Here is a 27122-nt window from a genome sequence, read left to right on the forward strand (position 1 = left end):
TCAAAGATTAGCTTTTCAAAATTTGTATATGAATTGATATAAAAGGCACGCGGAATAATTTGAGCAAATTTGTATATTATGAATTCGTGAGTTGAGATTTAAGAGTTATTTTTCATTTATAAAGACTGAAAATAGAATAAAACCTCTAATAAAAATATAAAGTTACTATCAGGTTTAAAGGCCCAGATTTGAAAGCATATAAATTGTTTGCTTTGGATATAATGTCATTTGTGTTAAGTCGGAGACAGACATTAAGCTTCAGCTTGTTCCTTTAAGAAGTTTGTCTTGAATTTGCAGTTCTTCTTAAAGAGAGTTTCAATTTCCAAATATAATATTCAAATCATTATCAGAACATTATTAGAGAAATGATTTTGCATTCATTAACTTTTGAACAAATTTGTATGTTATGAATTTGCGGATTCAGTTTGAATAGTTACTTTTCATTTATAAGGACTGAAATAGAATAAAACCTATAATAAAAAGATAAAGTTGTTACGAGGTTTAATAGTTCAGGTTTGAATACATATAAATTGTTCGCTTTGGGCATGCTGTAATTTGTGTTAAACATAAGCAGGAGACAGACATTAAATTTTTTTGAAAATAGGGGGAAAAAAAACTTGTATCAAGAATTGATTCTGGCACGCAATAGGATGTTCCTTCCATTCAGTATTTAATAATAATAATAAAATGAAATCTTTTTTTAAAAGATATTAATAAAAAATAATTTAAAAAAATCTTTATATAGTTTTATATTGCTGCAAATCTTTAACTAGAGGTTATTAACTTACATTCAACTGTAAATTAATAGACTTTTAATTATAAAAAAAACTCAACTATAAACTAATAGACTTTTAATCATATAAAAACCCAAACATTATTATCCATTACATTCCAAATTCTCAAAAGAAGATATAAATAATTTACTATCACTAAACCGTTTTTACTAACTCTTATCTAATCCTGATCCTTGCTGAATGACTACTATTAATTAAATGACATCCAAATCCGGCGTCATAAAGCTAATGATAACCATCAGGTGAATCATAATAGTTCTTATGCTATCTTTTTCCAAGTCTGTATTTTACTGCCATCTTTGTTGTGCAGCGCAGCAATCAATCCTCGGCGAGCACGAAATTTCCATAAAATGCGCTGGCCATCAGAGCAAAGGAATTACTTTAATTAAAAACTTTCTCTTGGTCGTGAATCAAGCTCTCTCGAGGGACCCGAAATACTGAACTTTTGAAATTTGTCCCCCTGTTCTTCCTGCGGGAAATGTGCAGAGAATAAATTCGCTTTAATAAGCGCAATTATTTCCATTAAAAATTTCGACTCGATGCCCGAGATCTTACTTTAATGGGCAAACCCCTCTTTTAAACTGCGTCATCTTCTTTGGATTGAAAGTATTAAGCCGGAAGGTTCATCTACCGACGCTGGATTGGAGGGTGAGCTGCGGGGTGATAGCGTTCGTTGAAATGTTTTGGGCTTTTGGCTTTGTGAGGATCCGTCTGTTGGTGAAAGGTTTATAGAATTTTCATGTGGGTGCTTACAATAATAAAAGATATTAGATGATGACTTAAAAAATTATTATATGAATTATTTTAATGCGATTTATGGTGATTAATAAATAAAACGTGCCTTCTTGACAAAATGTCCATCTTTGAAGATTACCTACATTACCTACTAGACACTCGTTAAAGTGAAAATAAGATCTTTGCTGGAACAACAGCAACTTTTCTCTTACGCTTAAATTAAATGTTGTTAATTTATTTTTTGATACAAGAATCACATTAATACAATAAGCAAACAACAAATTATTTGATAGGAACAACATCCATAAAAGTGGAAGGAGAGGGGAAAAGAGTAGGGAAAATAAATGAGAGAAACAGACTTTTGAACTTTAACTATACAGAAAGCACCAATGCGCGCATTACCTTGTTAAAATACGGAAAACGCTTGATTCCACACTTTAACGGAGCAAATCACTTAATCTGCAGATGAGTTAGGTTATCTGCTCATTAATGGTAAGATGATTAACTTAATAAATAGTAAATATAATGTATTTAAAATGATGTTAATTATTAATATTAACAATGAATTTGTCACTTTGCTAGAAGAAAATGATATTTCAAAATTTATACTGTAACTGAGATTTTTCATCATTTTTATTGTTTGGAATAGTTTTTAGAAAATGGATCGGTTTATGGCTTGTTTTTAAATTTTTATCAGCTTCTGATTAAAATCATATGCGCAATAGCGTTGTGTGTCTTTACTGTTGCGATCGCTAGAGACTGCTTGTGTGTTTTATATTGCATAAAAATCTATTTGGCACATCCTTATCATTTTTTAGGCATATAAAAATATTAAATATGATTCCAGAGACTTTTTATTAATGATATCTGTTTTTCTGACAATATCTGACAATTTTTATTAACGATATCTGTAAAATTCTTAAGTATTGACTTAAGAATATTATTAAAAATTAATAAAATATTAACTTTTGTATTAAAATAGCTATAAGTAAATAGAAAATTAATTTATAATAATGGGTGTTCCAAAATGAACGTAAAATTTGAATTTACTACCATTCGTGTAGTAAAGTGTTGGCAACTCTATTAAAAAAAAACTATTTGACAATTGATGGTTTAGGGTTAGTAAAAATGGAGTGTTACACGATTGAACAATATGTTTTCATTGTTGAACGATATTTCAAAAATAATGAAAATCTGGCGGACACGGTATGAAATTTTGAGAATTGGCTTCCTGGATCGTGTGATTTAACACCATTTGATTTCTTTTTTTTTCGGGGGAGGGGGGGGGTATTTGAAGTGTCAAAGGTCTATGCTAACAAGCCTGCAAGCAAGCGTGCACTGGAGGATAAATTCAACGTTGCATCAACGAAATTCAGCCACATTTATGCGAAATGGTCATGGAAATTTTCGACAAAAGAGTGTGTAGGGTTCAGAAAAGACATAGAGGCCATTTGTCCTATTAGTTATTCCATACATAGTCTTATTATGTGTACTTTTACAATTCAATAAAAATATTACCATTTTAAGAAAAAAAACTGTGTTTCTTATTTAATTCAAATCTTGCGTTAACACATTTTTCTATCGTGTAACGCTGTATTTTTACTAACCCTAAACTTTCAGCTGTCGAATGGTTTTTTTTAATAGTGTTGCCAACATTTTACTGGATGAATGGTGGCAAATTCAAATCTTGCTTAATTTTGGGACATCCTTTAATAATAGATTATTATTTATTACAAAAAATATGGTTTTAATATATTTTTTCTTCCTGAAATTACCTCCTTAGAAATTCAAAAATACTTTCATTCACCCTTTTGTGTTTTGAAATTATAATTAATAACGAAAACTTTTTATCTCTTATAAAATGCATGTTATTTGTATTTTGTTTGTTATGATATTATTCCTTTTATTGCCAACCGAAGGTGCATAAACTTCCTTCCAAAACATTTCTGGTGCAGATCTCTTTTGTTCCACGGATAAATCAGGCACCTCGTTTTGGAGATTGAATAAATCTAATGAGTATGACGGGAAGTGAATTGTCTGTATTGCTTCTGGTTGCGGTTATTCCGATACCTTGGCACACTGCCCAAAATATGCCGCTTAATATACCATCATTCTTTTTTTCCTTGCTTGGATTCATTTAAGTTTCCTTTTTTTTTTTTACCTTTAATATTCTATCGTTTTATTTTGAATAAAGAGATAAAAACTACCCATTTTTTGTGTTTTAGTAATTAACATGAGGCCAAACTACTTGCTGTTATTTAATATTTTTTTTATCTTTTTGATGCCAACGCTGATAAAATTATTTGATGCTGTATTGAAATAATAAAAAGTAAACAAGTGCGAGACTTTTGCTTTTATTAAGATGATTATTATTTTATTTTTATAGTATCGAAAAACAAAACACAAATGCATAAAATTCTCCAATTTATTATAATCGATGATAAACAACATATTTAAATACTTTTAAGTTCTCGCATTATATTTGCTAAGTTATTAACCACGCAGTTTCAATAATTATAGTATTCATTTTTTTTAACTGAATATTGAAATGTCATAGGACAAGTATTGTGCAAGTCATAAGTTAATAATTTTGAATTAATAGCTCTAATTTTGTTGTTATTATCTACTTATGTTGATATTACTACATTTATCTGCAATTTTTACAAATTGCCATTACTTAAATTGAATTCTTCTCTCGATTCTCTGCTTTAAATAATTTTCATTTGCTTAAATTTTTATGGAATTAAGCTCAAAATAAATATCTTAACAATGCAAGGTGGAAAATCTTTATCTTGAACAGCATATTTCTGAATATATTTTGAGCATCAAACCATCCTAACGATACAAGATGGGAAAACTTCCGATTGAACAGCATATTTCTAAATATATTTTGAGTATTAAAACATCCTAACGATACAAGATGGGATATCTTCCTCTTGAACAGCATATTTCTAAATATATTTTGAGTATCAAAGCATCCTAACGATACAAGATGGGAAAACTTCCGATTGAACAGCATATTTCTGAATATATTTTGAGCATCAAAACATCCTAACGATACAAGATGGGAAAACTTCCGATTGAACAGCATATTTCTAAATATATTTTGAGTATTAAAACATCCTAACGATACAAGATGGGATATCTTCCTCTTGAACAGCATATTTCTAAATATATTTTGAGTATCAAAGCATCAAATTGTTTGAAAAATGACCGAGGAACTTGTAATTTTATTTTTTATACTTTAAATAATATTCCCTGTGTTCATGCATCTCAAAAACATTTAGTATACCAGTTTGAAGGGGGGGGGGATCTTGTTCTTTTTGTAATGAAGTCTTTAAAAAAAATTAATATTGAAAGCAATTTTAGTCCTTACTTTCCATATTAATTTCATTTACTTTGCCCCCTAAAGTTCTATTCAAAATTTCTTTTCAGTATATTTTCTACAAATTTTGCTGTTATTACCGACACGGTATTTGAAAACGAACTGTTGCACCCCCGCCAAAAAAATAAATTCAAAAACTTAATATTCCGGCTTAGAAACCAAATGCAAACATACAACGCGAAGAAAAACTACTCTAATTCCGCGTCATTTTGTTCCCGTCTGTGCGTTCGCAAACCACACTTAAAGTTCGTAATAACTATAATTTGAACCGTGCTTACACTAGAGCACTGAGCAGCTTGCCGCACAAAGTAATCGAAATAATAAACGAGGATCGGAAACTGTCTTATTGAATTGAAAGGGTGCTGCACATTGAGGAGTCTTATCGAAGGGTAAAGATTTCCTATAATCGATGATTTGTCAAAGGTAGAGGGCAATTTTGTGCCTTTACCTATAAAATCGATCCACCCTTTTGGGGTCTGAACCCTCTCGGAATATTTTTAAGTTATTCCCGTTCCGATATATGACGAGATCTGGAGCAAGATACTGAATGAGCGCTTTCAATCATATCGATAAAAGTTGCTTCAGAATTGTTCCGATTCGTCAAAAGCCTTTTAACTTCACTTCGGTCATCATCCTGGGTTTCAAACATCTTTTGGAAACTTTTAAATGCTTTGTGTCGGATTGGTGTGGAGTGGGTATTAGAAGTTCGTTTACTGTTTTTAAGTTTGGCGTTTGTTTGGATTTTGATTTAATTTTGATAAAAAAATTTTAGCTCAGTGATAAAACTTGATTTTTTATGTGGACAAATTCCTTCAACATTTTTTCGCATACTCTATAATAAAGGTGTTATACCCCATCTCCCCCATATAAAATTATGGATTTTGAACCGTGCATGTGATGATTGTTTAGAGTTTTATTTTGAGTCGAATACATGAGAAATGTGTGCTTTGTAGTACATTAAAGAAAACTGTACTTGTATATTAGTTAGATGGCATAGGCGAACAACAACTGCGAATTATCGATGCATGTGTTTTTTTTTTATTGAATTTATCGTGCATTTTACTCCGCGAATATCAGAAAATCGGTCATGTATTTTGATATCGAATCGAATATGTATTTTGGACTACTTTTTTTTTTCATCTGATTAAAACCGGCATTGGGCAAAGAACTACAAATACAGTTATAAGATCATGTACCAAATTTCATTTATTTTAATTGGTACTTTTTAGACTCATTTCGTTTACATGTATGCGAATGTGCAGACGATAGATGGTCTACCCCTTGATGGATTTGGTTACAAATTTGACACCATTCTCCATTTTAGATACTAAATTTGTGTGCCACATAATATTTATCTAACGTTTCTTTACGTTTTGTAGTTATTGTGTTACTTGTATTGGAAGAGCCCCGGAATGATAGACTATATCTGAATGTAATTTGTTCAAAATTTGACGGACATTTACAAATTTGGTGTAAAGATAAAGATTCATATATCTATTCATCCGTCCAGTGTTTTTGAGTTTTCATGTTTAGAGACAGAAATACAGACATAGTTCTAAAAATTGTTTTAAGACTCTGAAACATGAATCAGAAGCATCTCATGATCTGATTTTTTTTTTTATGTTTAACATGAATTGATTGAGCTATTTTTTTATAATGAGAAAAATTTCATGTGCATCGCTTTGCCCCCCCCCCTTTTTTTTGTTCATTTTGAAAGATTGTCCTCCCCCATTCACAACCACAAAAAATGTAAAGGTAGATATCAATACTCTTCATTTTGTTTTAAATGGTAAAATAAACATATGAAATCACTTCATTAACTTCAAATATTTTATTAGTGCATGGCTAATTATTATAAATTAATTGAGAAATGACCATTGAAATTGATTATTTATTGTTTTGCTAACTTTTTTCTTATTTTAATTTTTTCTTGTAAATGAGTAAAGTAAGTTCGTTTGCATGTTTTATCGATTCATATTTTTTTCATAAAAAAAGGGTTTCTTCCCCTCCTTAAAATAATTAAAAAAAGATTTAAAAATTTTAGCGACATTTTCAAGTTTGTTTCTTATCCGGAAAGAAATAACTAAAAAAAATAATGTAATTATCACTTTATTCCTTAAATCATTAAATAAACCTAAACCGTACAAAGCCTCTCGTATGCTAGACGATTTTCTCCATCCATATTAGAAATGACGATGTTATCAATAATTAATGATTTAATATATTCTCATCATTAATTTTCAAATTATTTTGAAATATTTATTCAGAATCATATAGAATTACACAAGGCAAAATATACATCGTGCAGTTTCTCTGCCCCCCCCCTTTTTTTTTTGCAAGATTTCCAAAATGTCCCTATAACCTCCATGATGTGCTCGAGTTTAAGTAAACAAAATGCTATTTTTTTTATTACATCATTATTTTTTTATGGAAATGGCGTGGATGTGAACTTGTGTAGCAAATATATTGTTGTTGGAAAGAGATTGCTGATTTTATTTGCAATAAAAGAATGAAATATTGTAAATTGTCCGAAAATAAGGACGTGAAGTCCGAAAATAAACCCCAGAATTTTTTTTCTGAAAAATTGTTGCAAATAATTTAATAATTTTTGGATTATTAGCAACAAAACTTATGTGGATTTAAGAAATGAAATCACTGAGTTTTAATGTAAACAGCATGTGCCAGTGTGTTTTTTTATTGTGAGAAATTATAATCCAAAATATATTATAAAAATAGTAAAGGTAAAAATACTATTTATAATAAATTATAGTTTAATCGACCATTACTAAGTGTAAAAATTCTCTGCTATTTATGATTTACCAAAGTGAGCATTATTATTTTAAAAAAATCATTTGTAATGGTTAAGAACATGACAGAAAATTATATTCCATTTTTCTTTAAAAAGTCGTTTGTTTTTTCTTAATACTGATATTTTGTATGCAATAAAATTAACTTCTCTATTTTAGAATATTTAATTTTGATTCGGAAAAATTGGTTAGATCATTTTTCATTTCAGACAAATTCGTAGCTTGATGAATTAAAATTTCTAAATGATTTCTTTTATTTATTTTTTAAGTATTTTTATGAGCATTTAATATGATTATGAAAGATATAAATAAGTTTTAACTTGCAGTTTAAAATGATTACAAAAATTAATAATGTAATTAGTTAGACTATTTTCCATTTCAGATAATTTCGTAGCATGATAAATTAAAATTTCCAAATGATCTATTGTTTTAATGTTATAATTATTTCATTTATTTATTTTTTAAGTATTTTTATGAACATTTAATATGGTTAACCGTATATCCGTAAAAAAATCATAAATAAGAAAAAGAAACCTCTTTTCTTAAATTGCACTTTAAAATAAGTGATTCTTTTCTAAATTTTCCATAATTAATTGTAGCTTAAAGTGGAATTATTTTTTGTTTAATAATATTTTATACATTATTACCATATCATTATTATCATCATAGAGGCATACCAACATGTGCCTCTTATCTTTTAAGAGAAAAATCATGTTTGTCTGATTACGAACTAATGTTTTTACAATTTATTCCATTTTAATTTGATTGAAAAGCAAACTGAAATATAAAAGTCCTAGACCATTTCTCAAAAATTGCTACTTGCGAACTTCCACGATGTCCTTTTCAAGCAACAACATCAACATCCCTCATAAAGACGCCTAATCAGCTGGCCGCTTCTCGTTATGATTAAATAGTCCCGATTAATATCTTATTACAGAGAGCACTTCGTCTTCTGAAGCATCATAAAGTTTCATATTCCCCTCGATTAAAAATGTAACCACCGAGATATTGACAGAAGTCTTAAGGATCCAGACTGAGTAAATAACCTAATTTCGTTTCGTTTTTCTGCCCAACGATTTCCCATTGCAGAAGGGCAGAAAAATCATAACGAGTTATTAATTCCTATCTCCCCCTCTATTTGCATCGAAACGGTGATTTATGCGATTTTAATGACATCAAATCTCTGCCTCTAATCGCAGCCGCCGACTAACTTTGCTTCCGATGAAAGGATTTCTTTTAAAACGAGCGCCACTGTAATCCCTATCTGATTTTAATTTCTCCATTTTTGCATTTTGTTCCCTGAGTTTTGAGTTTCTGCGATGTTTTCATAAAAGGAATCCCTTTTAAAACGATAGAATTCATTTTTTTTCGAAGGTGTATCAGTAATTCCTTCTTGAATATTTTTATTTCCTATATTGTAGCTGCTGAATATCGAATTGTGTGGTTTTTAAATTATTATTTTATTCAAGTTTATGGTACTAGTGGTGGATTATAGTAAAAATAATAGTATTCTACATTATTTTCTCAGTAGAAAATTATAGAAGTTGAATTAGAAATATTTAAAAAGAAAGTGATGTAACCATTAAAGATTTCTTCCTCAAGATTTTGATGAATCTTCACATTTCAGGTCCCCCCCCCCCCCCACTCCTCATTCCCTAAGTGAGAAAAAGCATTTATGGAATATTGTTTATTTATTTTCTTCTCTAACACACTGATCCAAAATGGAAAGAACTAGAGGAATGAAAAATTGGTATATAGTTTTTATATTAAAACTGAGCTGCTGTTCTGGCCTAAGGATAGTGTGTCTTCTCCGCGATCTGGGCGTCCCAGGTTCGAGTCCTGGTTCGGGCATAGTTGTTCTTTACCCTGTGTTTTATTTATGAGGTGTGTCAAAAAGTCCCTTCCCATATAAAAAGGGGTTGTGAAAGCGAGTGTGTGAGTATTATCTTCAGCTAGAAGTCAGGCTTCTGCTCTCAGATGCTTAGGGGTCTTTACTCTCAGAAGCTACTGCACAAACTCGGCTTAATCGCTGACTTCGCTATGACAAGTGCATAAGTAACTACAACAACATTAAAACTGTAGATCCTTATTGAATTTTGGACTAAATCTACGGACTGAGAGTCTGCAGTATGTATACTGTTCATCTGCGTTTGAGAACAATAATTCAAAAACGCTAGATAGACGAAGTTTGGCACATAATTTTTATTGCTAAAATATTTACTACTGAATTTCAGTCATTTTTCTATTAATATATTACTGTAAAAATAAAATGTTATACATTTATTGCTGATACCGGATTTATATGTTGGTTGGAGTCAAAAATATCATATAGATAAATTTCATTTTTTTTAAAATTATTAATGCTGCTTTATATTAGCAGTTTTGTCAGCAGTGTATTAGTAAATTTGGAAGGAAAAACCATTTATTTTATTTGAATACGTTTTTTTTTCAATAAATTTACGTCACTCAAAAAATGAGAGATAACACTCATTTTCCTGTAATTCAGCCTTATTATCGATTTTCGTTACCCAATTTAATGGAATTGAAATAAAGATGATGTTTGCTACTTTGGGATCTGTTTATTATATTAATTTTTCTTTATTTATGTCAAGTCTAAATAATAAAAAAATTCGGAAATATTGTTTTCTAAACTGAAAATAGAATTTTCGATTGACCAGACGTATCCAAAAGTCAGTGAAAATATCTTGAAATCTTCTTAAATTTGGAAAAATCTGAGTCAGACGCACTTATAATGTTGTTGTAATCTATTTCTATAGCTCCAAAGATTTTTCATAAATAATAATTTTAATGTAACGATATAATTTGTGGAATTGCATAATAATATATTTATTGATATCGAATTCCGGAATTTGAGTGATAAATCAGAGTAGTTATCATTATGTTAAATTCTAATATTCGTATCAGATAAACACATTCCTTTGTATTCAGAAATTTCTGTTATAGGATTTGCTTCAATTTGAAAATTAATTTAACTAGGTTTATTAAAAACATTAATCACCTGTTAAATGTTCAAGTAGCATGCTTTAATTAAAGATGAACGTAATCTTTACTTATAATAATAAAATATATTCTCCTAAAAAAGATGGGTATTGCTTGAAGTAGACAAGCTAAATGGTGTCAACCTCCAATGTGTACATAACTGACATATTACATCTTAATTAATAATGACCAAAAATAATGAATGAAGAATTTTTGGACGAGTCCCTCAACAAATTAAAATAAACAAATATATGTTTATAGAATTATTCTATTTTAAGGGCAAAATCAATTATAAAAGTGGTTAATAGTACCTATAAAGCAAGACACGGTTAGTATTTAATTTGGATTCACTATTTAATAAAATTTTATGTTGAAAAAAATAGTTATTAACATATGATGAAGGCATATTAACATGGAAGTGAATCAATATGACTCATCTATGATTTGCACTATCTATCTGATTAGATTTTTTTTTTTTTGCTTCTCTTAACTGCAGTATAAAAGGTGTTATTTAATTAGAAAGTAGGCGTGAATCACAGGTGATTCATGTGACAGCCAACGTGGTAATTATTTTTATGTGATAGTTTTATTATTATAGTAATTTGAATCTTAAATTTTTTAATGCTTAAAACAGTGATTAGAAATTTTGAAAGAAAATCAGTGAAAAAAAATGCGAAGGATTTGTAAAATAATAATAAAAAATCATATAATAAACAGTAAAGAAAAATGACTTCTAGGCATTTACTTAAAAAGTGCAAATTCAAAATTTTATAGGCAAGTCATTAAATTGATTGATCACACACATCATTCCGCAATTAACATTCAAAAACTTATTTTTAAAAAAAACCGTACCTTTCGTATTTTTTTATTATTTTTTTAGCAGAACTTTTTCCCTGCGGAACCCCGACGGGGTTTAATTTGTATTTCAGTTTCAGTTGCGAGGCAGAATTTTTGGTACTCTCGTATCGATCCACACGCCTGGCCTGATCGCTTGGTTTTCTTCTCATGATCTCATTAATTTATCTGGTAACTATAGCAACGCGCGTTTAACGTGGCCACTGTTAAATTGAAAAAGATGGTTACCTGAACGAAATGTAACAGATGTTATAGTAGCGAGACCTTTTGCTAGAATTGCTAGTAATGGCGTCTGCTTCTTGTTGTTTAGGAAATATATTAGTATTATTATTTAAATGAATTTTTCCTCCTCCATTTCTCGTTTTTTAGAGGCCGGTTTTTGTGTTGAAACTACATGGAAAACCCCCTTTGGTTGGTTAAGAATAATTTTCCGAAACTCGTTTGTTTATTTAGCGATGTTTAGCACGCCTAACCAAATCGAGACAATAGTTAATTCCTAACAACTGTTCTGTGTGCCAAATTCCATTCGAAAAAAGTGCCTCTCGTTGCTTTGGAGATGAGGGCAAAAAAAAGTTTTTTGTGTTCCGTAGAGCAGCTAGGTTAAAAAGAAGTGTGCACGGATTAGTTTTTAAAATTTATTTAAAGAAGCTAAAAATATACGGCAGTTAGCTGCCAAATGGAACAACAAAAGGTTTTATAAACAACATCGTTTATTTCTTTCCAGTTGTTACTTGATCTTCCCGCTTTTTAATGTAAAATTAATGAATATATGCTTTTCCCTCCACCAATTGATTTTATTCAGTATTTCCGTAGATTATATTTTTAAATTGAAACTGGCTTTGTATTATATTTCTGACTTCTTTGTCCTGATACATGTTGCTTCTAAAATCCCACGATTCTTAATTCTTTTGTTCTGATCAGCGAAAACAATATTTTATACATGTTCAAAAATATTTTTCGATTATAATATATTTGGTACAGAAATAGATGCTCTTCTTTTTCTGAAATATTGAAGTTAGAGAAAAATGAATTTATTTATTACAATTATTTTATTTTCGATAATGAAAAACAATTTTGCATGTTAACTTATTATTTGTAGGAAAATTTGTTTTTACTAATGTGTGCATGTTGTGGTTTCATATATTATTAAAAAATAATTTTACTTGCATTTATACAGTAGAGAAATCATTTGGTCTTTTGCAATTTTTGCAACGATACATTGAATAGTTAAGCATTTGAAAGTAAAATAAATGGCATATTTAAGCATTGAACCTAATCAAAAATGTATTGAATAAATCTTTCCTGACTTAATGTGAATCATTTTTTTATGGATAATTTCGATATGAGGCCAGTATGGTTTCTCATACATATATTATTAAAAAAATAATTGCACTTACATTTATAAAATAGAGAAATCATTTGATCTTTTACAATTTTTATGATGATCTGTTACATACAGAATAGTTAATTATTTGAAATGCTTAAAATAAATGGTATATTTAAGCACTAAATCAAAATGTATTAAATCAATTTTTTCTGGCTTTATGTGAAGCATTTTACTTTTTATTTTTAGATAATTTCGATATGAGGCCAAAGAAAACATTTACCCACAGATTAATTAAACACTTTATTCACATTTTAAATAGTTTCTAACACTGAAGTTTTTCATCTTTTATAATTTTTACGACGATCTGTTACATACAGAATAGTTAAGCATTTGAAATGTATTAAATCAATTTTTTCTGGCATAATATAATGTGAAGCATTTTACTTCTTTTAAAAGAATGGCCAAAGAAAACATTTATCCGCAGACTATTGCAACACTTAATTCACATTTTAAATAGTTTCTAACACTGAAATGTCGTTAGAATGCCTCCCGCCTTGTGATTTATGGCCAAAGGAGGTCATTTGGAAACAATGACGCTACTTCTGTCTTACGAGACAAAATTACGAGAAATGAATGTGAAATTAAGTTGTTTAAATTGGTGCTCCTGATCCACTTGTATTTTAAATTTGGCGAGTCTAAATATGAGGTAAAGCAAGTTTAAAATTCTTTTCTTTAGATACTTAAATTAAGTTATAGTTCCCAATTTTTTTCGAAAATTGGTTGAAATTATTTTGTATATTATTACTATGTCAATTTTTGAATTCAAAAATATAAATTTTGTTTCAAAGCAAGCTTTTCAAAACCCAAATTTGTTTGATGCATATTATTATCTTTTTTTTTGAGTTATTAATGAAAATACTATCTTGAATACTAAATTGGGAGTTCCTGGTATTCTTAATTGCGAGATTGTTTCTTTAGGATAGTATTTTTGCAGTGCTGTCAATTTTTTTTTTTTTTTGAGAAGCTAGTATAAATGTTAGATTTATATGTGATTCTGACTTATATACGACAGCCATTAACTGATGCTTATAACCTCTATTTTGTGAATTCATTCCTCTGTTTTACAGCTGTTCAAATCTTGGCACGATTATGGCTTTTTTTTTCTTTTCGTCTTCAATAGATGCAAATGAAATTGGCCCTTATTGGTTTGATTTTCACGTGCAGAGTTTGATTATCTGTTTACAATAATTTTAATCACATATGTTCTCTCCTTCTGTTTTTGTTAGATTCCCGGAATATTGAGGAGAACTTACAAGGAAACGTGGATTCTTCCCAAATTCCAAACCTCTTCGGAAACCATGGCAATGCCAACAACGCCAACCCTGCCAATGCCAACAATACCAACAATTCCAGTAGCCGAGTCAACAACCACAGCGGGCAGATGCCACCCCTTCAAGTCCCTAAGAAGAGCATGTTGCCCCAGATGGGCCCGCCACAAGATGCAGTGGCCATGGGGCCCTTGCCGACCAAGATGTCGCCCCAGCATCAGAACCCTAATGACATGAATCCCAGTGCCAATGGAAGCACAGGAAGGAAATACCAGTGCAAAATGTGTCCGCAGGTAAATAATTTTGTTTCCTCTTTCTTTCTTTGTACTCCCCCCCCCCTTTCCCTTTTGGTGTCTAAATGTTGCTTTTCTTAAATAAGTATTTGCACAAACTGCTTTGAATGTTGCTTTCGACATTATCAAGTTGCATTTTTCAGATTAATTGCAGAATTAGTATTGTTGACAAGAACACTATCAACAATACTGGCATTCAGACAAACTGACCGAAAGTTCCGTATTGTTTCGTATAAAACATGAAAATGCTGTAGACTATTAACTTTCACTTCGTACCTATCTTCAAAATTCCGGAAATATCCATTCTGTTCAATTAGATATAATATACATTCCAAGCCCGCTGAAATCATAACCGAAATTGTCTATCACATTTTTTTTTCCGGGGAGAGAGAAATCGCATCGTTAATTTTTCTTAATGAACTTCCAGATTTGGAAATCTGTTCCAGTAATTATAAACCTTCCTCTTTCTGTTATCTTCTTTTTTTTGCCCATATTTTTTTTATGTACCATTATTCATTCAGTTAATCTAGGATTGACATCGAAAATATTGTATTTTCATATCGTTACTGAGGAATGGTTGTGATTAATGTATATTTGAGGGATGGAAAAAATTCGGGAGTTTTACTTCCAAATTCTATTGATAGTTTTGTGCTAATGATTTGCAAAACTTTTGTAGGAATCATTCTCAGCGATATATGGGCTCCGTGGATAATACAATGGAATTGTTTCTGGCAGTGATAAAATATATGCAGAAGCTCAATTGCAATATTGAATGAGTTGGATTATTTGAGAAATATTAACTTACTGATACAGAATGTCCTTTATTAAGGATCAAACGAGGCGTATTTTGCGTCAAACTGGCAGTTTTCTCATATTAAAGCTACGTAAAGTTTCACTCTATTAATTAAACGATAAATTGAATGCGAACCTTGGAATTTGTTGGTGATATATTTTCTGGGAATTAATGCGTTGCAGTTATCAAAGGCATTTCTGAATTCTAATAAATGCACAAATAGCCATGTGTTTAAAACTGCTGGGAACAACGTGTTGATATTGCTTACTTTCTGTTTGTTAGGTTGCAGATTTAAAATTAAAATGAACTATTCTATTTACTATGGGGAAGCTTAAACTAAGGCATCAAATTTGATTGACTATCCATTTTCTGTGTATACTTTAAATTTTTATTATTAATTAAAAAATTTAATTAAATGAGAAAGTTTAAAAATTTGTCTATAAGTAAACTAATAATTCGTTCATAACCTAACATTGTATGAAGTAACATGAATTCTTATTTTGAAAAGTATATTATAATACTTGCCTTTGGGTTACAAATACTCCAAATTACTAAAATGAATGGTTTTCCATATTTTCTTTTTTTTCTATATCGGCCCTCCCTTTAAATGTATCCCTTTTTATTTCTTATATCGTTTCAGAAGTTTACTATAATACATAATTGTATTTGTCAGGGGCTAAATATAAATTCTGTTAAAGACTTAATATTTGCTTGAATTTTTTTTTCTTCTTCCTCTTTACTGTCTGAAAAATTTTCTAGTTAATAAACCAGCTTTCCTTGAAGATGGCACATACTTCTCAACTTCACATATCCGGGCACATTTTTACCGCGGCTTCAGGCGCATTCTCAAATTCTGGGTTTCACAACTTACTAATTGTTTTTTATCCACCGGAAATGGAAGTTTTTCACCACAGATCTCTGTCACAATCATTTCCTTCTTCGCGCTTCGCTAATGGGAATTAGTGTGCTCATGGGTTTATTTCTTAAGTGGTCGAGCCATTTTTTTTACCAACCCTTTCTGTTCAATCCAATCCGAAAGGAGTTTTCTTTCAGTTTAAGGAGCGCCACTGTCCGTGGCTCATTAATTTTTAATCTACATGAAATTCTATTACGGCAGCTAATATGCCTCCCAACTTTTAAAAGGGGATGGTAAAAAATGCACCATCCGTATAGGAGAAAGAGTGTTCTTTTTCTCAACTCGTGTAGACCCGATTCAAACATTCCCCGGTGCTGAGCAAACATATCGTATTATCCCACTCGAATATTTGGTGTGCCATGCAAAAGAATCTGCAAACAAGCCCTCTGTTGACAGAGTAAACAGAAATCCCTTCCTTTTCTAAACACTCTTTGACTTTCTCTCGCATCTTTTCGAACAAATATAAGAATTTTCCATTCAAAATGGATGTCCTCCCCCCATCCCCCTGACTACCCTGCTACCGAGACGGCGCCGGGAGAATTTTTCGATTTTAATTTCTGACTTCCACCCTATTCTCTCTCTCGATGCAAATAAGGCCGGAGAAGTGATAAAAACGGTTAATATAATCCTAGTCTGCTTGTGTTTTAAGTCTCAATTGTCGGAGGTAATTACGATCTGCATCTATAATGGATGCCTTTTGCGATTCTTTCCAATTTTCTGTTAAATGGTCGCGATTTTCGAATAGTCACTTCTAAATAAATAAGGGATTTCGGGTTTGCATTTTTCGTTTTAATAGCGGTGGCTGTAGGCTTTGTTTGCACTCCCTTCGCCACGGTTTTTCTTTTCCAGTCTTTGTCCTATGGTAATGAATATTATGTTTACGTGAAATTAAAGTTCATTTATACATTTCGTTCCTTAATTCAACTTCGCTGCGACTAAATTGGCCGTGAGAAAAGGATGATTCCACCCACCCCCCTTTTTTTTTTCGATACATATTTTGATTTCCACCTTTTTCGGTTTACAATAAATTCGGAAACTTATTTGCGATGAGGAAACCTGATGGATTAGATATAAGAATTTAAACAATAGGTGAAGGGGTGTAGCACAATAGGAAAGGAGATGAAACATTCGGTGTATGTTGTTCCAATTCGATTAAAAGAGTGGAGTTTAATATAAAAATTGCATTCGCGATCAGTTGAGAAAATTGGCGCTTGAATGAAGCGGTGAGTTTTGTCTGTAGATTGTTTAGATGTGGGATACTTTGAGTATTACGTGAATGTTCAGTTTTACTCTAACCTTTTGTCTCAATATTTTATGATTACTTTTCAAAATATTGAAACTCAGTTTATATTCAATAACTTAAATAAAAGCTTGGCCATGAAAAATATAATGTATCTTCATATTATTAAATTAGTTTGCGTAATTTATTGAATTTCTGTTTACGCTATAAACATGTTTATATATTACGTTGCGGCATATAATTTCAGTTATATAGCAATCCCATTTGCATAGGCTTTAATAATATTGAATAGGATATTTTTTTCAATATTAATATAATAATATTGAAGGATATTTTTCTTCTCTTAATTCCATTTCATTTTCATATTTTATTCCTACTTAGAATAATTTTGCAATATTAGAAATGTCCATCATTTTTGTAAATAATGCAGGATAATTTTGGAAACAAATCTTTAAAATCAAAATTTGAAATTTCTAAGAGTTTATTTCATTTCTTAAAATTTTGCTGTTATGATATCTCTTTTCAGATACCTGATAGTAATAAAACACTTAAAATTCCAAAATTTCTAATTTTTATTTAATATATAATATAAAAAAAATTATGCGCGCGCATACACACATCCTGTCTTAGTGCTAAACTTTAACCTTTAATTTTAAGCGGTTTTTTCTCCTCAGTAAAATATATCCAAAAAAAAAAGCATTATAAGAATAAAATTTTTAATAATTAAACTCAAATTATAGCAATTTTTAATTTTTTGTAAAGATTTGCCTACAGAATAATTTTTTATTAATTTTAACTTTTTTTTTGTTGAGATTTTACAACCAAAAAAATATATACAAATTAATATTAAATATATTATATACAAATTAATATTAAATATATTATTATTTATTTTAATATTATTAAATAAAATTATAATATATATTATTATAATTTAATATTAAATACAAATATATATGTTTGATATGATATATTCAAAATATATAAATGTTTTAATATAGTGCATTTACCAGAAACTAATACAATAAACTAAAAAAAATTATTTACAGTAAACAATGAAACAGTTATAACAAACTATTATATAGTTTACAATAAACCAAAAAAAAAAAAAAAATTGAAATTAGAATGTTTCTATTTTGCTTTGAGAATAATTCACCTTGTTAAAATTATTTTTATTTTTTTTAAATTTCTACCAGTTAAAGGAATTTTTTTTATTGATTGATTTTTTATTTATGTAGCTTTGAGTTTTCAAGCATGAGTATCTTTGGCGTTTTTAAACTTTATGCTACTTCAATTATTTTCTTTTGCGAATTATATTCTAGTGATTTTTTTTAATACTCCGACAATTGCCAAATATATGATAGAAATTATTTGTAGAAACGGAACTAAAAATTCTTGTCATCTTTTTTCTCCACTGAAGCGACCCCTTTTGTCTGAATCGTAAATTAAATCCCTCCGCAATTTCGAGTTTTCTCAAGTATATGCATCATGGTCTTTAGATTTCTTCTATTGCGGAGTCAAAGAGAAAGAAGTCAGTAGGCCACAAAGTTCTTGTTTCCTAATATAATATACGACAAAAACCTTTAGGTAACGCGTGGGTTCAGTTGTTCCGCTTGATTAGAGATGGGGGCAATATTCCTTACGTTTCAGATTTACGACAGAATTTCTCCAAGTCTCTCCCATTTCCTTGCCTATCATTGAACTGTCGTAAAGCTGCGGCTCAAGACAGAAATGCTGGAGATTTTGGCGTAATAAAATTTATTTCGATATTGGCTGTGTGTCACGTTATCGGCAGATGGTCACGATTTCCATTGTGAACGTAGAATCGAAAGCACTGTCAATTGATGGATTGGGATTAGAAGCATAAAAAATTATAATTTTTTTTTATTAGGTGGAATTCATACAACAGAAATGAGGAGAGGGAAAAATTTGCTGGGAATTTTTTTCTCTCGCCAAGTTGAGTTTGAGATTTCTAAATATAAATAACTCAGTAGGGATTTTTGTTAGTTTTAAATAACGTAATAAAAAGATGGAGAAAAAGTTGACCTAATATTTATTACTTTAGGTTAAAGTATTTGGTGAAATTCTAGAAAATATTGCATACTTATTTAAACATCTTTGGATTTATATCTGTGATATTTTTTATACTCTTCTGCTTGTTGCTTGAAATGAATCAAAACACTTTACGTTGTATAATAAGTTAAAATAACAAAAAACAAATTATTACCTCATTTCGATATGCATAAATTGTTCGTTCAAATATTAAGATCCGTTATTTCATAGAATATAATCAGTTATTTTATATAATAATTAGATATTCTATGAAAAAAAAACCCTGATAAATTATGATCAGTTATTACATGAAATAATTAGGAATTCACAGAATTCTACACTTTAACGTTGTACTTTATATAATTAGAATTTGAATGAATCATTTGTGATTAGAATTTGAAGGTTAACTCTAATTTTGCTTTTAAATTTCTAACATCAGAAATCTTTTTTATTTTAATTTTATCATCCCCCGATTTATTTTTTAAATCATAAATCTTAAATAATATATTCTTTTTTAAGAAAATTCTAGTTCAAATTGATAATTTTCTGCTGAAAATTATTTTGGCATGATTGTAAAATGTATGATAGAACTATTACAGTTTTGCTCATTAAAATTGCTATTAATGAAAGTTTTGGAGGTTTTATAATATGTCTTAGAATCTGTAAAAAAATTTTTAAAAGGATTTTTTTGAAAAAAAAATTATTATGATTTAATCTTAAGCTAATTTCAAGACCATCTGTATTAAATAAATTTTATAAATTTTAAATCGTTATCTTTTTTCTTTTATTTTTGTTTTAAAATCTTATCTTTCATATTTGTTTCCAAAAAATATTTTTATTTATATGATTTATATCAGGTTAAAGCTAATTTAGAATAAAACTGAAGAATAATCTGAGAATTTGAAAAATAGCATATATCACAGCGGAATGCATTCATGTAGTGTTGTTCATAGATTCAGGTTGCGGTTTCATTTATTATTCTTTTAAAGTATAGAAAAGTATATTCTTCATTTTAAAGTATATTCTTCATTTTAAAGTATATTCTTCATTTTAAAGTATATTCTTTTAAAGTAAAGAAATAACGCCTGATTAACCGAAGAATTATATTTAACTGAATTGAGCTAAATGCATGCGATATCCTTGTATTTATAGCGTAGATTTGTAGAACTAGCGAAGAATAATGGTAAGAGGTTTCTTTATCTATCCTATATGTGCTCTGCTTTTTTTTTTTTTTTTGTGTAACCTAAAGTTCAATGTTTTGAATGTTCATTTAAATATTTGCTAATATTGCTTGAAACCCTCTAAAAAAGCCCTAGAAGAACAACAAATGCCTGCTTGTAAGTGCCGTGATTATGTGTATATATATATTTTGAGAGTTGTAATTTAAATGTTTTATTATTACTGTTTCTTCATTTTCTGAACGCAAGCGGACTGGATAGTTAGCTTTAACGAGTTTCCAGTCCGCTAGCGTATTGTAAAACATTCTCTGTGCCAGCCACACCATGCCTTGCTTATGTAAGTTCTCGAGTGTTTAGCTGCAGATGAAAACCTGCCTTGAAGACGCGTTTTCTTCTTTTTCTAAGAATTACTATTTCAAAGAAAAAAAGAAATTTAGATCATTGGCCTGGTGTGGCAGGCCGTTAAATCGGCTCTAAGAGAAACATTAATAATAAATAAATAAATAAATTGGACTCTATTCTGAATTCTTAATAACTCTCTGGGTCTGCTCTATATTTTTGCAGATTTTTGGGTCCAAGGCAGACCTGCAGCTACACACTCAGATTCACATGCGCAATGCCAAACCGTACAAGTGTTCCCAATGCTCGAAGACTTTCGCCAACTCATCGTACCTGTCTCAACATACCCGCATCCACCTGGGCATCAAGCCTTACCGTTGCGAGATCTGCCACCGCAAGTTCACCCAGCTCTCCCACCTGCAGCAGCACATCCGAACGCACACAGGGGATAAGCCTTACAAATGCAGATACCCCAACTGCAACAAGGCGTTCTCGCAGCTCTCCAACCTCCAGTCGCACTCACGTTGCCACCAAACAGACAAGCCCTATAAGTGCAACAGTTGCTACAAGTGCTTCACCGAGGAAGCTGCTCTTCTGGAGCACATTCCCAAGCATAAGGAGTCCAAGCACCTTAAAACACACATCTGCCAGTTCTGCGGCAAGTCTTACACCCAAGAAACCTACCTCGCCAAGCATATGCAGAAGCATGCCGACCGCATGGATAAGCACAGCAGCATGATGAACTCGCTGGTTCTGGGTCCGATGGCTTCAGTTCAGCAATTCCAGCCGGATGTTCTGTGGCAGAAGGCTATCCACGCCAAAGTGGTGGAAAATGTCGCCAATCTCGGTGACGAGCACGGGGGCCCGAACTCTTCAGTGGCAGCCATGGCAGCGGTAGTGGCTTCTTCTCAACGACGTGGTGGAGGCATGGACACGAGCTTACAGACTCACCTGATGGACCCTTCTAGGCTAGGCCAGCAAGTGGACAGCGAACAGGAGAATCGAATGAACAGCAATAACAACCAGAGCTGCGACCGTAACGACCTTATGTCCTCTAGTCAGGGACTCTACGACTCTCAGCCGTCGATGTCGATAGCCAACAACAACAACGGCGTCAAGTCGTCTTCGGCCTTCACCCCTATACAAACTGGCCTCTTGCCGATCTCGTCTGCGGGGAACCAACTCAACATTTCAGGGACTTCTTCATCCAGCAGGACATACTTCCCCTATGCGGACTCGATCAACTTCAAAAACTCCCACGCTTCTGAAGTGAAGACTGTGTCCTCCTCATTCCCAAACCAGCTGATCTCTCTTAGACAGATCAGGAGCTATGCCTCCATGCCAGGCATCCCAAGTGTGGATCATCCGATAAGCCTGAAGGGGAAAGGACCCAATTAGCTCTCCTCTATTTTATATTCCCAGAGCTATCCAATAATTGCTTGATCTCGTCCCCTGTAGGCGGAACATCGTGCTTTTATGATTCGACAAAAGCTAGCTCAAATCCCACGGGTTGGTCATTGACTTCACCCGCCCTCTAACGCTGCTCTGTAATTTGAGACAAATGCAAAAAAAAAGTGTGCTAGCGGATATTTTTTCTATCGAATAGCTCAATTTTTTTCGAAATAATAGTGTAAAAGCAGAAATTGTACAGCGATTTAAAATAAATTAGGCAAATAGAGAATGGAAAAGGTCATTTTTCTAAAAAAAGAAAAATCATTTAAAAGGAATCATTATTGCAGCCTAATTGAAATGTTTCACACCATCTAGTATCATTATAACATAAGCTCGAATTATGTTCTCGTTACCATAGTCTAGTGGTATAGAGTATTCAATGAATTTCATAAAATGAAATGTACGTGAATGAAATTTTTATTAGAGGGGAAAAGGAAAACTCAACACACATTCACATGCTATATTTATGTATGGAATATGAAAAACATCGCATTGTAAAGTATTTTTCATTTAGTTCTTAAAATGAAAGGAAAAAAAAAGGAGCAATCGAAAAATGTTTATTGTGCATTTTGAATAAGAGCATGGCAAGTAAGTACTTTTGTTCTGTTTTGAATGTATATAGAGGTGAAAAAATCAGGTCCATGGTTCAAGTGATTTTAATTTAAAATTGCATATTCATGAGCATGTGTATTTAGTAGTGAAGTTAGTGAAATGTGGATTAGAAAAATTTCGAATTATATTTCTGTGCTGTTCCCATGATAATAAAAGAAAGAGAGAGAGAGAGATTGCAAAATCTTCAAATCAAGTGATATAGGTTCATAGATGAATATACGAATACTTGTAATAAACTGTATATTATGAGCAATTTTTTGATAATTCAAAATGTAATACCCATATATAGCATTGATATTTTAGAACCAATCATTTGAAAAATCATCTCTGCGGCAACTGATGGTAAGATCATGCAGTATCGGTATCATCTACAGAGTTGGTTGGTTTTTGCTGGGGATGAACCAATGCTGCGCGGGGTTTTCATTCAAAAATAAGTAACAGGAGATAAAAAGTAATTAAACCTGACTTAGGAAACTGTATCGATTGTTTGCATTTAGCGCTACATCATTTCTTCTTCTGTTAGACGTTGATGTCATTCAGTTATTTACGAAAGCGAGTGAGCTTGAGAGTAATAATTTGTATTATTTCGATTCATAGTACAAATATTTTCATCATTTAACCTTCTGAGGACATTTTTTCACAAATTGTATTTTGTTCACAAAAGTATGTTGATATGTAAAAAAAAAAAATATTTTATGGCTGGCACATATTTCAAAATAAGCTTTTTGAAATGATGCTTGAGAATTTTTCTCTTGAATATTTTATTATATATATTTCATCATTTATGTGGTATTTTATTGGTAAATTTTAATTGAATATGTTAATTGTTCGATTTGTGTATCTTAAAAATCCAGTTGTTTAACCAGTTAGTTATTCAATTTATATCAGATTGTAGATAATTACTGTTATATTTTTCGTCTTGGTAGACACACCATTGCACTTTTTAAAACTTATTTATGATAGTTGTTTCTCATTATTTTAAACATTTTTTCGCACTTTGATAATAATTATCATCTTTTTTTTTCATTTAATTGAGTACCTGTTAAACCTGTCTTTATATTTTAATTTAAAATGTAGTTAATTTGCTTTTGAAGCAAAAATTTTATTTCAATTTAAAAAAAAATTATTAATTTTATTAAATGCTTTTAATTGAATACTTTACTTTATTAGAAGCTATTAAATATCTAAGCAAAATATGTCTGCGGGTAATCATTCTTTCTGAATGAGTATATGTGTTTGCAAAACACGTGCTTAAACAAAACCTCATCAAAAGTAGGCTTATCTACTTTATATCAGGGTACTTCAGGAACACGCTTGCGCGGGTTAGTTGAAAAATATGTAATAACCAAAGCCTCATTTTTTTTTATCACTAATTAAATATAAAATATCCCCTTGAACCTGTGTGCGGCAGGGACGAGATCTATGAGGACCTGGTGTAACTACAGTACAATAAAGTTCAAATTTAGATTTTCTCTCCATTTGAAGTGTGTGACGGTGTGGTGACGACAGCTCATTTAATCATTAATAATAATAAAAAAATATATATGTAAAAGAAGACTTGTGTAAAAATTTCAGCATAGTACAAATACAGTTTTAGGACGCACAAGTTTTCGAAAAATAAAACAGTGCGGCATCGGACCCACATTAAATAAATACACAATCTTTTTTGCAATCTTCATGCCTTTTGTTCTTTATGTATTTTAACTAATAAAATGTTTTATAAATCTGATGGTTTTTTTTATGTGTTTTTTTTTTGTGTCTGTGCATGGTTTGTTACTTCAAAATGCAACTTATATTAAAGATTTACTGAAATACTTCCCTTTCAGAATCGGATTTTCTACAAATAACACTAAAAAATCTGGTTACCGATATGATAGCCAAAGATTTACAAATAGTTAAATTAATATTTTGGTTTTATGTGACGATTGATTTCGTTTCGACATTTAAATATTCATAGTAAATACTACTAACATTAAGCAAGAATGTAAATACACACTCTTTTAAAGTAAACAATGATCAAACAATTGTATACGTAGAAGTGATGGTATATCCATGTAGATATAAACATTTATTTACAATTTATAAACAGAATGAACCCTATTTGAAGAAAACACCGTTCTTCTATATATAAGTTCAAAAGAAAATATGCATTTTATCAATGTATTTAACTAAATTACATTTTTAGCAATGTATAATTTTTTCAATGTTTATAGTATCTGAATTAAGAGTATCAGGTGAAAGAGGAAGGTTTTTATGTGAAAAAAGCATCAATGGTATTAAAATCATACCATAGAGTCTCAAAAATAAAGAGGGTTCAGAAATTTCAGTTTTTAAATAGTTCTTAAAGAACAAGAACGTTTTGTTATAATTGTTTTCTAAAATATTTATTTTCGCATACAGTTATTTCTGGGTGTTCATTCAAGAATGTTTGACACTTTATTTACTGAATTTCCTAAAAGTGTGTAAAGATTTATGCTATCTTTTTAAAATGCTTAATTTAAGTGCAAGTATTAGTTAATTATAAAGCTGAAAATTATTGATTATTTTAATTAAGAAATTAGTAAGTATTATTTCATCATACAGCTATTATTTCATTATAATAAGAAGTGTTTTCATTACATTCATAATTTTCACCAATTCATAATTGTAAGTTATCATTTAAGTCATTAATTACATGTTTAAGAATTTGAATCTTCGAAGTCCCGACAAGATTTTATGGAAACACTATTCTTAAATTGTAATGCTATATTTTAGAGAATAACATGCCGGCGTCCTGGCATAGGGGTAGCGCGTCTTCCCCGTGACCTGGGCGTACTGGGTTCGAGCATGGTTGTTCTTCCTGTTCTATCTGTGAAAGGTGTGAATGTGCTCCCCTGTAAAAAGGGGTTGTGCAAGCGAATGTGATGTGTGAGTAGCTAAGACGTACTCTTGGCCCTAGTTGGCGCTACTAAAACAAGAGACGCTCCCTTGGCTTAAAATCACTGACTTCGTCAGCGAGCTTGTCCATGGCAAGTGCCATTATAAACAACAACAACATTTGAAATTTTAATGTTAATTAAATAACAAAGATTTATACAATAATTTTGTGTATAGTATTAAAAATATAAAAAAGAAAAAATATATAACTTAATTAAAATGAAAAACGAATAATTGTTTCATATATGCTAACACATGGACGACTTCCAATCTTTTAAGCATCCATCTTGTTCTTACATCATCTTATGTAATTGCCTCTAGCAAGTTTTCAAAGAAAAATAATCTAGTGCTGCCATCAAACAATTGAAGAACGAACTTCAAGAAGTGTATTTCAAAGTCCCAATGGTTTTCGAAAAATATTTAACTATTATTAGAAAACTGACCGGATTTTAAGTAAATAAAGGGTTAAGAAAAGATGATAAAAGAGCAAGTTCAAAACTATTAAGAAATAGTTACATTTCAAAAATCATCGGAATTTTGATAAATGTGAGAATGTCCCTATTGCAGCGGAGACTTTTTTATCCAGCAAGTATATTCTCAAACTAAACTATTGGAAATGGTCTCCTTGAAATCCTCTCGTATACATTGTAATAAAAGTGTTATCTCCTTCTCCCATTATAAAATCGTGAACTTAAGGTAATTTCGTGAACGCCATGAGTGCAAAGATTGAGATAATTTTCTGATGTACAGTAAAAAACATCAAAGATGCTCTTTATTCAAATAAAAATATGAGAAGGATATATTTATGAACATGTTATTATTAAAGAGTATAAAAATAAAGTAGATTATTTTTCAAAAGAAACCACTGAAAAAATATGACAACTTAATGAAACTTGAAGCGTGTTTATATTTGAAAAAAAAAGAGATCTACTTATACTCAAAAACTAGACAATGGCCTATAATAATCAACTTGGAAATAGAAATATAAAAACGCAAAGTCACAATAAATATGTCCCTATATCACGTGACGACTTTGATATTTGTTTAGTGTCAATGAGCTTCCTGAGTCCGCCTTTTGCTTTTACCGAAATATAAACACT

At 30.6% G+C, this 27122-nt stretch overlaps 1 protein-coding gene across 11 annotated transcripts in view; it reads left to right on the top strand.

The window, feature by feature from the left end:
- Positions 1-27122, top strand: part of LOC129980573 (zinc finger protein rotund-like) — a 424990-nt gene that overhangs the window by 249876 nt on the left and 147992 nt on the right. For 10 of the 11 annotated variants that reach the window (XM_056090935.1, XM_056090937.1, XM_056090940.1 and 7 more), the window contains one exon: positions 14190-14524. In XM_056090935.1, coding sequence (XP_055946910.1) covers positions 14190-14524 — 335 coding nt within the window. Of the gene's footprint in view, positions 1-14189; positions 14525-21267; positions 24836-27122 lie in introns of those variants that run through there. The other variant, XM_056090936.1, reaches the window with a different exon arrangement.

Source organism: Argiope bruennichi, chromosome 8 (genome assembly GCF_947563725.1).
Source record: "Argiope bruennichi chromosome 8, qqArgBrue1.1, whole genome shotgun sequence".
NCBI lineage: Eukaryota > Metazoa > Arthropoda > Arachnida > Araneae > Araneidae > Argiope > Argiope bruennichi.